This window comes from Gopherus evgoodei, chromosome 10 (genome assembly GCF_007399415.2).
Source record: "Gopherus evgoodei ecotype Sinaloan lineage chromosome 10, rGopEvg1_v1.p, whole genome shotgun sequence".
NCBI classification, from domain to species: Eukaryota; Metazoa; Chordata; order Testudines; family Testudinidae; genus Gopherus; species Gopherus evgoodei.
In genome coordinates this window covers 34,609,120-34,621,426 of record NC_044331.1, presented here as the reverse complement: position 1 = coordinate 34,621,426, position 12,307 = coordinate 34,609,120, and the positions used below count along the sequence as shown (strand labels likewise).

The 12,307-nt window shown below is 43.4% G+C and overlaps 2 protein-coding genes across 13 annotated transcripts in view; one reads left to right on the top strand and one right to left on the bottom strand.

Annotated features, from left to right (window-relative positions):
• HERC1 (HECT and RLD domain containing E3 ubiquitin protein ligase family member 1) overlaps positions 1-12,307 on the top strand; it is a 266,405-nt gene that overhangs the window by 221,592 nt on the left and 32,506 nt on the right. Inside the window, exons 80-81 of one of the 10 annotated variants that reach the window (XM_030576959.1) lie at positions 591-1,699; positions 8,106-8,181. The exons of 7 other annotated variants lie outside the window; for them this stretch is intronic. Coding sequence is in view for 1 of the 3 variants with exons in the window: in XM_030576962.1 (XP_030432822.1) it covers positions 8,106-8,151 (46 nt within the window). In the remaining 2 variants the exon portion in view is untranslated. Of the gene's footprint in view, positions 1-227; positions 300-590; positions 1,700-8,105; positions 8,182-12,307 lie in introns of those variants that run through there. 2 more of the 10 variants (XM_030576962.1, XM_030576960.1) reach the window with 2 other exon arrangements.
• FBXL22 (F-box and leucine rich repeat protein 22) lies at positions 6,123-11,114 on the bottom strand. 3 transcript variants are annotated; one of them, XM_030576966.1, is made up of 4 exons: positions 10,709-11,114; positions 9,654-9,674; positions 7,584-8,355; positions 6,123-6,222 (listed from the first exon to the last, which is right to left on the bottom strand). In XM_030576966.1, the coding sequence occupies exons 1-3, from the start codon at positions 11,041-11,043 to the stop codon at positions 8,010-8,012; spliced, it is 702 nt and encodes a 233-aa protein (XP_030432826.1). In that variant the 5' UTR covers positions 11,044-11,114; the 3' UTR covers positions 6,123-6,222; positions 7,584-8,009. The 3 variants fall into 3 exon arrangements, with proteins under 3 accessions (XP_030432826.1, XP_030432827.1, XP_030432828.1); XM_030576967.1 differs by having other exon boundaries at positions 7,776-8,355; XM_030576968.1 differs by lacking the exon at positions 9,654-9,674 and having other exon boundaries at positions 10,709-11,106.

Sequence of the window (12,307 nt, the reverse complement as noted above, 5' to 3'; positions counted from 1 at the left end):
GTTCTCATGTACTTTATTATATGATAGAGGAGGGATAAGGGACAGAAAATTAACAACAGAGCCTGTCCAGCTACGCAGTGGGGCCACAGCAAAAACGTTTGTTAATGTGCACAGGGATGTCTCTGGAATCCTCCATAATGGTCTCTAGGAAACTTTCCTGTAGGTATTCTGCAATCCTCTGCCGAAGGTTCCTTTGGAGAGCTGCCTTGTTTCTTCCTCCACTGTAGGAAACTTTGCTGCACCACCTGGCAATTATTTCTGCAGGGACCAGAGCAGCACACAGACAAGCAGCATACGGACCCGGTCTGAAGCCCACATGCATGCCGGAGATGCTCCCTTGCGTTTTGGGTTACCTTTAGGAGTGAGATGTTGGGTTCGATTACTCTAGCATATGGAAAAGAGTACCAGTATTCAGAATGAGCTCCCTAGTCACTTATAGCAACCACCCTTTGTCCTTTACCCACCCCAGCGAACTCCCCATAATTGGGACTCTCGGCAACCTGTGTGCTAGCCCAGGGACAGTGAGAGAGAGGTGTGTATAACTTTTGTGATTCATGACTGAGCTCACTCCTTGTTTCTTTGTTCTGCAGATGTGCCTTTGAGAACATACTCCTCCACACCAGCAGTGCACCTCCATCAGATAAGGGAGCAACCCAGGAGGAGTAAGGAGGATATGTTTTACTAAGTATTGCAGTCAACAGATGCAGCACGTAGCGAAACAAGAGTGTGGAGGGCGACAGTTAATAAAAGCCTGAGGCTGGATAGCCAGGAAAGGACACAGGTGCAGGAGCAGATGATAAAACTCCTGGAGGACCAGACAGATGTTGACGTCTGTCATTAGCCTGCAATGAGAACTAATCCATGCTCGACTCCCCTTCCAGCCAGTACAGAACTCCAGTCCATGCCCTCCCCAAACTCCCGCACCACATTCATCGCGTGTTCTTGGTCCCTAAGAGTACCCCGGGCACTCCACGCCTGGGGACTGGTTTTCCAGTGAAAACTGGAATTGCACCCAGCTGTGAAAGCCCTAACCATGAGACCGTTCCTCATTTTCATGTTCCTTTTGTCCAAAGTTTGTTTTACCCCATTATTAAACTTGAATCTTTGTTTATGACCAAATACATCGCTCAGTGCTAACATGGACACACAGTGACTATAGGTGGGAATATTAGCTCCTTTCAAATAACCTGCTCATGAAGCAAGTATAACAGGGCATGGCAGGAAGCAGGGTCATCCTTACACATACGCAACCAAATCGCCCCAAATTTCCTGGTGCCCTACGCAGCTGCGTGCTGCTCCAGCGACCAGCCCAATCCCCTGAATGGCTGAGCTGGCCAGGAAAGCTGCCCCAGCTGCCACTCCACCCCCACGCCAACCCTTCCCCATAACCTCCGCCTCGCCCCTCTTCTTCTCATCCCTGCTGGAGTCACCTGTGTTGAATGGCGTTAGCCCACTGTCCCTGAGCTAGCACACAGGTTGCTAAGAGTCCCAATTATTGTGAGTTCACAGGGGGGTGTGGGGGAGCCAGCAGTGCCCTATATACCACGGCATGTGCATGCCACTCCAGGGGGCGCTGGAGCTGGTCCCTTACAGATACTGCTGCAGGAAAAATTTCCGGCACCGGGGCATGTGGCAAGCAAACACATCCAAGTTGAATGGATGAGCAAAACATCTCAAAGAACACCAGTCCTGGAAAAAGGTAACTGTTTTTCTCATGTCTTGCTTACAACACTTCTCCTAATACATCCCAGAATGATGTTTGCTTTTTTTTTTGCAACATTGTTGACTCATATTTAGCTTGTGTTCCACTATGACCCCCAGATCCCTTTGCACAGTACTCCTTCCTAGGCAGTCATTTCCCATTTTGTATGTGGGCAACTGATTGTTCCTTCCTGATTGGAGTACTTTGCATTAGTCTTCATTGATTTTCATCCTATTTACTTGAGACCATTTCTCCAGTTTGTCCAGATCATTTTGAATTATAATCCTATCTTCCAAAGCACTTGCAACCCCTCCCAGCTTGGCACCATCTGCAAACTTTACCATCTACTTTACTTTTGAAGAAAGCTCAGGCATTCCTACTTGACATAAGCTTTTAAAGGAAAGTCTTGCAATAGATATATTTCATAATATATTAGGTGGGAGATCCAATTGTTCACTTGGTGTTTGGTGTACTGATGACATTCAAACTAATTTTTGCAATTTTATTGTTTGTCAGTGTTTTGAGATGCATTTTGTATTAAATGGAAATGAAAGGCAAGCGTGTGTGTGTATACGTATATGGAATCATAGAATATTAGAGTTGGAAGAGACCTCATCTAGTCCAATCCCCAGCTAAATCATCCCAGCCAGGGCTTTGTCAAGTTGGGCCTTAAAACCCCTAAGGATGGAGATTCCACCACCTCCCTAGGTAATCCATTCCAGTGCTTCACCACCCTCCTAGTGAAATAGTGTTTCCTAATATCCAACCTAGACCTTCCCCACTGCAGCTTGAGACCATTGCTTCTTGTTTTGTCATCTGCCATCACTGAGAACAGCCTAGCTCCATCCTCTTTGGAACCCCCCCTTGAGGTAGTTGAAGGCTGTTATCAAATCCCCCCTCACTCTTCTGCAGACTAAATAACGCCAGTTCCCTTGGCCTCTCTCTGTAAGTCATGTGCCGCAGCCCCCAGTCATTTTAGTTGCCCTCCGCTGGACTCTCTCCAATTTGTCCACATCCCTTCTGTAGTGGGGGGGGGGGCGTGCAAAACTGGATGCAGTACTCCAGATGAGGCCTCAACAGTGCCGAATAGAGGGGAATAATCACTTCCCTCGATCTGCTGGCAATGTTCCTACTAATACAGTACACAATATAATACAATATGCCGTTGGCCTTCTTGGCAACAAGGGCACACTGCTGACTCGTATCCAGCTTCTCATCTACTGTAATCCTCAGGTCCTTTTTTGCAGAACTGCTGCTTAGCCAGTTGGTCCCCAGCCTGTAGCGGTGCATGGGAGTCTTCCTTCCTAAGTGCAGGACTCTGCGCTTGTCTTTGTTGAACCTCATCTGATTTCTTTTGGCCCAATCCTCCAATTTGTCAAGGTCACTCTGGACCCTATCCCTACCCTCCAGCGTATCTACCTCTCCTCACAGCTCTGCGAACTTGCTGAGGGTGCAATTCATCCCATCATCCAGATCACTAATAAAGATGTTGAACAAAACAGGCCCCAGGACCGACCCCTGGGGCACTCTGCTTGATACTGGCTGCCAACTAGACATCGAGCCATTGATCACTACCTGTTAAGCCCGACAATCTAGCCAGCTTTCTATCCAGCTTATAGTCCATTCATCCAATCCATACTTCTTTAACTTGCTGGCATGAATACTGTGGGAGACCGTATCAAAAGCTTTGCTAAAGTCAAGGTATATCATGTCCATCGCTTTCCCCATACTCACAGAGCCAGTTATCTCATCATAGAAGGCAATTAGGTTAGTCAGGCATGACTTGCCCTTGGTGAATCAATGCTGACTGTTCCTGATCACCTTCTTCTCCTCCAAGTGCTTCAAAATTGATTCCTTGAGGACCTGCTCCATGATTTTGCTGAAGACTGAAGTGAGGCTGACCGGTCTGTAGTTCCCCAGGTTCTCTTTCTTCACATTTTTTAAATATGAGCACTGTATTTGCCTTTTTCCAATCGTCCAGGACCTCCCCTGATCACTACAAATTTTCAAAGATAATGGCCAATGGCTCTGCAATCACATCAGCCAACTCCCTCAAGCACCCTTGGATGCATTAGATCTGGACCCATGGACTTGTGCATGTCCAGCTTTTCTAAATAGTCCTTAATCTGTTCTTTCACCACTGAGGGCTGCTCACTTCCCCATACTGTGTTGCCCAGTGCAGCAGTCTGGGAGCTGACCTAGTCTGTGAAGACCGAGGCAAAAAAAAGCATTAAGTACTTCAGCTTTTTCCACATCGTCTATCTCTAGGTTGCCTCCCCCATTCACTAAGGGTCCCACATTTTCCCTGACCACTTCCTTGTTGCTGACATACCTGTAGAAACACTTCTTGTTACCCTTCACATCCCCTGCTAGTTGCAACTTGAGTTGTACCTTGGCCTTCCTGATTACACCCTTGGATGCTCTAGCAATATTTTTATACTCCTCCCTAGTCATCTGTCCAAATTTCCACTTCTTGTAAGCTTCCTTCTTTAGTTTAAGCTTACTGAAGATTTCACTGTTAAGCCAAGCTGGTTACCTGCCATATTTGCTATTCTTTCTGCACATCGGGATAGTTTGTTCCTGCGTCCTCAATAAGGCTTCTTTAAAATACAGCCAGCAATCCTGGACTCCTTGCCCCCTCATATTAGCCGCCCAGGGGATGCCCATCACTTCCCTAAGGGAGTCTTAAGCCTGCTTTTCTGAAATCCAGGATCCGTATTTTGCTACTCTTCTTTCTTCCTTTTGTCAGGATCCTGAACTCAACCATCTCATGGTCACTGCTGCCTAGGTTGCCAGTCACTTCTACTTCCCCTACCAATTCTTCCCTGTTTGTGAGCAGCAGGTCAAGAGGAACACAGCCCCTAGTTGGTTCCTCCGGGACTTATACCAGGAAGTTGTCCCCAACACTCTCCAGAAACTTCCTGGATTGTCTGTGCACTGCTTTATTGCTCTCCGAGCAGATGTCAGGGTGATTGAAGTCCCCCATTAGAACCAGGGCTTGTGATCTGGAAACTTCAGTTGTCCAAAGAAAGCCTCGTCTACCTCATCCTAATATAGGCTGCTAGCTTCTCATCTTTGAATAAGTGTGCATTTTGAATTAGTTTGTGATATCCTGGTTTTCATTTGTACAAATCACTGTGTCTATGCAGTTTACTGGACTAATCTTTGCAGTCTTGAGATAATCAGGATGTTGAAAGGAGACTTGAGGTTCATTGGCAGAGCTGTGCTAGGGAATCTTGGACAGACCTGCACCACTACAGTTGAGACAAGACCAGACTTGTCATTTGCCAAGGAAGATGTTAGACTCCCCATTCAGGAACATGGAACTAGCACCTTGGCTAAGCTAAGCTTTTACACCAAAAGCTACTAGCACTGTTTTACAGCTTTTGGGAGAGAGTTCTGCTTTTATTCTGCAGCATATTCAATATCCCAAGGAAAAACCCTGGGGTACACGTTAGAACCTGCCAAAGCTGTTTTTATCCACCTGGCAAGAACTCTGGAATCCAGGCTCTTTGTTCTGACTCTCCCAAGAGCAAGAGAGTGGCTAAAGTATAGCATTAAATAGGAGCATAAAGCTATTTGTAAGCAATGATTTACTTCAGCACCTAGAACAGTGGGGCCCAACCTTTAAACAGTACTGCAATATAAATGTAAATAATAGAATGCTCTTCCCTGTAAGATTTTTCTCTATCCGATGGGCAGAAAAGCTGATCATATCCTAAAAAATAATCTGCAAAGCAGCAGCTTGCTCATCTTGTCACTCATTTGCTAGACACTAGGTGAAGTAGATGGACACTGCTTTTGGTAGGAGGGTCTCTGATACTGTGGTAGCACTGTGAGCCTTTGAAAGATATTGCACACCTGGATTTGGGAGGATGGGGAAGAGGAAGAGATCATTTTGCTATCCGAAGGATTTCTCTTCTGTGATTACACAATGCTCTTCATTCTAACCCACAGTATACTTAAAAGGACAAAGTTACTATGCTCTGCAGATTGCTTTAATCAGGAGAAGCTAATGATTAGTTAATTATCTGATAAAGTAAAGCTATTTTTTCCAACTTTAAAGCATACAGACTGGATTATGTTTCCAAGTGAGCAGTCCAGCCTCCTTTCTCATCATTGAGAAGTCTAGTTTTGTAGAAAAAGATAAATGATGAGATATTAATTTTATCCATCCATCATTATCATAAGCACAAAGTTCTTAAGAGGCTTATGATGGGTGAGGAGAGAAAATTTGAGGCAAACAGGTAGAGATGTGGGATTAGTCGCAACTGGTGTATGTTATTGATATAATTCTTTTGGAATATAACATTTCTTGACAAATTTAAAGTTTCATTTGCCTTACATAAGTTACCTCCAGTATTGTCGTGTTCCTGGATATGTTCAATATGAAGTATAACAATAATTACAAGTTCTGAGGTAATGTTACCTGAAGCAAAAGTTGAAGGCTTTTAATGGCAACCAGTGTATGCTGGTCTTGTGCAATAAACTGAGCATCAGGAGGATTAAGGTTGGTTCATCTGTAACCAAATGTACAGAGAAGTGGACATAAGTCTTGAAAGCTGGCAAGATACAAACCTCAGTTATTTATGAATCTGACCTATATTACAGTGTATTTTGTCTAAGGCAATGGTTCTCAAACTTTTTTTTTCAAGGACCGCTTAATGATCTTTCCATATGTTGTTTGTACCATTAGCTAACTATTATAAAGCACTTCAGATAAAAGTGCCATATAAAATAATAATTAATAATAATTATTTTTTGTTCTACAAATAAAAGTACACAACTCATATATTAGTAGTCTTACCTTTCTAATGCAATGGATGTGCCCTTTCTCCCCCACCACGGCAGCCCCTGAGCTGGGGCTGGGAAGGAGTGGGGTCTCCCCTGCTACAGTAACCCCTGAGCTGGGGCTGGGAAAGCAGGGGGGTCTCCCCTGCCACAGCAGTCACAGAGCTGAGGCTGGGAAGGAGGGCTGTCTCTCTCCAGCAGCCGCAGCCCTGGAGCTGGGGAAAGTGGCCTCTTTTTCTGGCCACTACAGCCCTGCACGTCCCAAATTCCCCACACCCCCTCTTCTCATCCCACTGCCCTCTCCCACCTACCCCTTATTCCCCCGAAGGCCACCACCTAACCTTACATGTGCATCTTCTCAAGGGTCCAGGCACCTAATTAGTGGAGCCACGCCTGCACAGCTCCATTAATTAGGTAGGTGGCCCTTCATTCTCTTGTGTGCAGCCACCCAGGTGCACGTCTTAGAGGGAACTATCTGCGAACCACCTGCATGGAGCTCGCAAACCGCTGGTGGTCCATGGACCACAGTTTGAGAACCTCTGGTCTAAGGCCAATTTTAGACATGAGATAAAGTAGTGTTGGCCACTTCAGTGTAATCTTTCAGTATAATACAATATGTGGCAGCAGAACCACATACGGTGGTACTGTGCTCTATATGTGTTACTGTAACTGTCTGATTGCTGCACACTGCCCTCCATGTGTTGCATTACTGCACATGGGTGGGGTTGAGTGTATAAAAATCCTGCTCCGATTTAGACAAATATATTGTTGCTGTAGAAGGCTTCCGAAAAGAGGGTTTATGGGCACTTTTTGTAAATTGTGCCTTCTCAGCTCGGACAGTCATGTAAACAAGCTTGTGTTAATGTTAAACTTACATTACTATTTACAGTGATGTAAACTGAAGCGTAAATTGTCAGTGTACATTATGTAAATAATGTTAAAGGCTTGGTTTGCACATATTTTCATAGCACTTATGGTTTAAATAAAGTGCACTAAAAGATCAGGTGTAAAGTACAGTAAGTGACATTTATCAGGAGTGAGATCTGCCTTAGCAGAAAAGGTGAACATGTGACAGAAAGAGGCTAGTTACCTACTTAGAATTCATGATCCTTCTCTGAGAGAACAGGCACATGCATATTTCCTTGGGAATAAAAAGTTCGTTATCCATCCCCTTGGGCCCTGAGATTTGGATACATCATCATAAATGTTAGACAAGCAAAATATACCACAGACTTCCCCACAAGACTCTCAGCAGGGTCATCATCAGCTAGTCAGGATTTACCATCTCCTGTGTGCTAGCACAGGGAATTTTCCAGTATGAAGGACCAGTGGTGCCAGACCATCGCCATCAAGGTAAACTCCTTACCCAGTAACACAAGAGTATTTGTGAAATTTATAAAATATTCTTTTATAAACAAAGCCAATATGAATATAGATAGGCTGAATTGCAAACTGGGTGGAACCTCAAAATGTCAGTCTCTCTTCACATATATTGAATTTCTGGAATCGGTCCCTCTTAGTGCAGTACCAGTTTTCTCACTGCTCTTTCAAGCATCAATTTTTCCCCTGGTTCGTTGTCTGGAATCATGTGTGCACTTCTCTCTGCTTTCAGCATTACTGAAGGACATTTTTCCTGGACTGTCTCCAGACCAGCCTGAGTTATGTTCCGGCAGAAATCCACATGGAGGGTTTGTAAAGAGCCCCCATAGAGGGTCACAGCTTCCAGAGTCCGGTCAGTGATCCGCACGCAGTTTTCCAGTTTCAGTATCTTGAGGTTTGGGCAGCTCTTGAGAAGCAACAACAGGTAATCATCTGTGACATGGCCACATCCAGAAAGGGTCAGGGACAGCAAGTTTGGGCACCTGAAAACATGGTCATTGTATATGAGACAGAAGAATAATGTGTAGAATCTGCAAAAGCAATTCCCACTTAGAGATTCCCAAGTTCAAGTTCTGAAAAGCAGTGCAAAGAAAGCTCTTCCAGCCATGGTCTGGGAATCAAGACATTTGGGTTATAAAGCCTGAATCTCGCACTGACTTGCTGTGCAACCTCACAGAAGTCACTTGACTTCTCTCTGCCTCAGCCAATCTATTCAGGTCAACAACAACCTCTGAACCCTGCTCCTAGTGCCCTGGCACATTAGGGAATTCCAGCATCAGGTCCTGAGCAGAGATTTTAATGGATACCTGCTCTGAAAGGACTTTGGTTGGCTGATACAGCAAGACTGAAGGAGCCTGCTTGGCCCATCCTGCAAGATAAGTATTGTGACTGCACCTCAGAGAGAGAAATGGTCATCCCCCAGGATTAAGGAGCAGGGATAAATATGTACTGATATTAAGTTGGGGCCAATTAACTGAGTTAGTCATTGGATTTGATCAAAACTGTTTGGTTTTACTTAATATGTACACATCAGTTATCCTCCCCAATAGCCACAATTTTGAACCACCTGCAAATATTAACACACTCCGCAAAGGGAGGAAAGGAGCACAGAGTAGTTTTTGCTTTTATACTGCATAACAGATAAAAGTCAAGGTCTAATAACTAGATGTATGGACTCCACTCTCCTAATAAGCTTCATTTAAACCCTGCCCAGAGGCAAATGCAGAGTCTTATGAGGACAGTTGTGCCAAATGCTAACCAAAAGGATCAGTGTCATTTTTCCTGTTTCCTTTCTACTAGCTCAAGAGTGACTTGTGCTAAATGTATGTAAAAATGGGCAGGACTGGCAGCTTCAGGATCAGAAGTTGGTGGGAGATCTGGCCTCTTGGCAGACGTACAACCCTTCCATCCGAACTGATTTTTGTCTTTCTGACAGCTTCCTTGGGGAAGCAGTTTTAAAAGCAGTGGTTCTACTATCTAATTTATTCAACTAAATCAGTTCTGAGATAGAGCTCCTATAGGCTTGTTTGTGTGAAATCTGACTACAGCAGTGCTTAATGCAACCTCTGATAGGGTTGATATGCAATTCTGCAGCTAGAGTGGATGCTGTTGGAATCTGTAGAATTGAAGAATACACACCCGCACCATTTCCCACTCCCATTCTCAACAATCATTTAAAACAAAATTAACTGGAAAAACTTTTCTTTAAAACTAGTTCTATCAACAGTCACTTTTGTGATACAGGTACAGCCTTAGATATACATGGCTTGAAGAGACCCACCATTTCCAACTCTGCCTGCGTCTGCAAAGAAAAAAAAAGTTATCAGTCTGAGCCTGTACCTTCATCCATTTGATTCCCTGTTGCTCTGACCATCTTTTGCACCTGGCCAACAGGTGTTTATGTACAAGTTCAGAGCTAGTGCAAGCTAAAAGGCTGCAAATATTAAAGTATTTCTAGCACTCACACTGTCTTTCTTGTCCCACTGGACACCTAGAACTGCAGGCTCTGCAGCATAAGCATGCAGTTTAAGGAGCAGGTGGTGGAAATCTTAGTTTTTAATCTAGCAGCAGCAATTTTCTGTTGTTGCCAAATTGTACAAGAAATGGCTGTGCCTCTGCATTGTTTGCTGTTTTTATTGGTGTTAGCTTTTGTGTTTGTAACTTACTTTAGCTAGCACAGCTGAAAGCTGCTGATGTTGGTTTGCACTGAGGTCTGCTTTTCCTCACTATACTGTCTCCTTGTCTGTGTGACCCCCCCCCCAAGTAGTTTATATAAAGCTCAGAAATATATTTATAATCACTCAACCTCAGCATAGATAACATAGGCATTATCAATTTACAGAGAAATAAATTTAGGCTGCTCTAACACAGAATAAAATGATGTAAACCTTAGATCCAGTCTACCTTCACATGTGTCTGCCTGTTACTTGGGAGGAAAAGTGGAATTTGAGCTTACCAACATGTTTAGGGAGATGCCAGTTTTATAGATAAAGAATCTCTTGCTCCACTTCTGAGGATATTTTTGTCCTGCGCAGAATGGTGCTATTAAATAGTTCCTTAGTGACAATGCATGCTAAAAAAAAAGTGACTAATACCTTGGGAATGTCACATGCATTTGTCAAGCAAATGAGGGCTGAGGGAAGCCCTGTGAAATTCAACAGAGTGATGCACTACATTTTCGTTAAAACTAAATAAATGTGCTCCAAAGCCAAAATGTTTTGGTATTCAGTGTTCTGATCCAGAAAGGATGTGTAAACAGTTAAAAGCTTCAATGCTTTCAATTTAATGACCTTAAGCTTTACATTAGATGTAAAATTTCACACCCCAAGAACATACCTTTTGCAGACTTGTATTAAAAAATGATTGACAGCATTTTCATGCTTACGACAGATGTCTTTCTGGAATGTGTTTTTCATCCAGTCCTCAATGTTACACACCTTGACTCTGCTTGAATGCCAGCAGATGGAGAGGTACCTTAAAGCTGGTCCCAAGAGAAAATTATCCTTCTTTAGTTCCACAGGAGAATGGAAATTCAGTACAGGCCACAGAAAAGGCTCCTGAAACACTTCTAGCAATTTGTGACATGTCTGGGCTAAACTCTTTCTACTGTTTTTGTCCAGGAAAGAAAATAGGTGCAACAGGCATTCCCGATTGAGCTGGGTTATATGCATAGCCCATGCAGAGCCGTGCTCTTAGGAAAGAGGATCCTATATTCTGGCAGAGTGGACTAACAGCAATACTGGAGGGGCCTGACCAGCCTCAGAATCACCACTGGGCTGTTGAACATATATGGTTGTGGAATGGTGTTTATTTTTGGCCAACAACTGGTGCAGGAGTTAAAAAAAGGAAGCAGCTCAGAGTCCCACGTGCACCAGGCTGTTGCTCCATTTCTTGTCCAGGGGAATAGCCTGGCCAAGCAGAAAAGTAGCAATTGAGTTAAATCAAATGTTTCCTTAAAAGGAATTATTTTCCTTTTGTCAATCCTGATGTTTAGCAAAGGGCTTGAGGCAGTTTAAATGAACTTGTAGTAGCCACAGCTGCAAAGGAAAAGCTGTGCAGGCCTCTGCTTTGGGTGAAAACCATGATAGTCTCAATGGTAGTATTTTAGCCTTGTTAGAAAATACTGACTATTCTAAGGGGCCTTGCTTATATCCTAACAGGGCCAAGGATCAAATCATGTATTATTGATGATGGGCTTTAAAAATGTGGTGTTCAATAAGCATCTAGTAAAACCCACTTGAGCAAAGCAAATCTTAAAATGATTGGAAGCATGTATTTAGTGTGACTCTCTAAGCCAAACAGGCACATTAAAAGCTTTAAATACATCAGAGGGTTTTATAGGTTCCATTTACCTGAATTGAACACCAGTGTAATTCCCTGCTTGCTGCCACTTTAATTATAACAATTACAACAGGCAATGGCACTTCATAGCTCAGCAATTCTCAAAAGTGGGCTTTTAGTGAGGGAGTCCACATGAAGTATCCTACATGGATGTATCCATGACTGATCAGAAATACAGAAAATGTCTGCAGTTCTCTCTCAGGTTCATGCCTGTCCTGCTGGCCAGTCTCAAGCTGGTGCATTAGCCACTTTCCTGCTGAGTCATTGCATTTTAAGATACAGAATTTGTGATTTAGCCATGTTATATAGTAAGTAAGTAAATTGTTCTGAACACCTCCAGGCACTCTTTATTAGTCTCCATTAAATTAAGTTAAGAAGTTTTACAATCTATATAACCATGACAGAAAGCAATTTTTTCCAAGCCCTTTTCAGACACTGTAGCAATTTTTGCCTGAGTTAATGAAGCTAGTGTCTAGATTGTTTTCCATCTCATTAATGGAATACCTTCTTGCTAATTTCATGCTTTTTGTCTTTGGTTTGTATGTGGCAATTACCAGATAAATATTAATGTACCTTGTGAGGTAATGGGATAAA

Bases quoted from the DNA above. Each gene is read 5' to 3' on its own strand.
- FBXL22 (XM_030576966.1), bottom strand. From the start codon at position 11,043: ATGCATATAACCCAGCTCAATCGGGAATGCCTGTTGCACCTATTTTCT. The intron at 9,675-10,708 runs GTATGTTCTTGG...TTTTCTTTGCAG, and splicing joins TTAATACAAGTCTGCAAAAG to ACGCAGGCAGAGTTGGAAAT. The intron at 8,356-9,653 runs GTGGGTCTCTTC...CCATGTTTTCAG, and splicing joins CGCAGGCAGAGTTGGAAATG to GTGCCCAAACTTGCTGTCCC.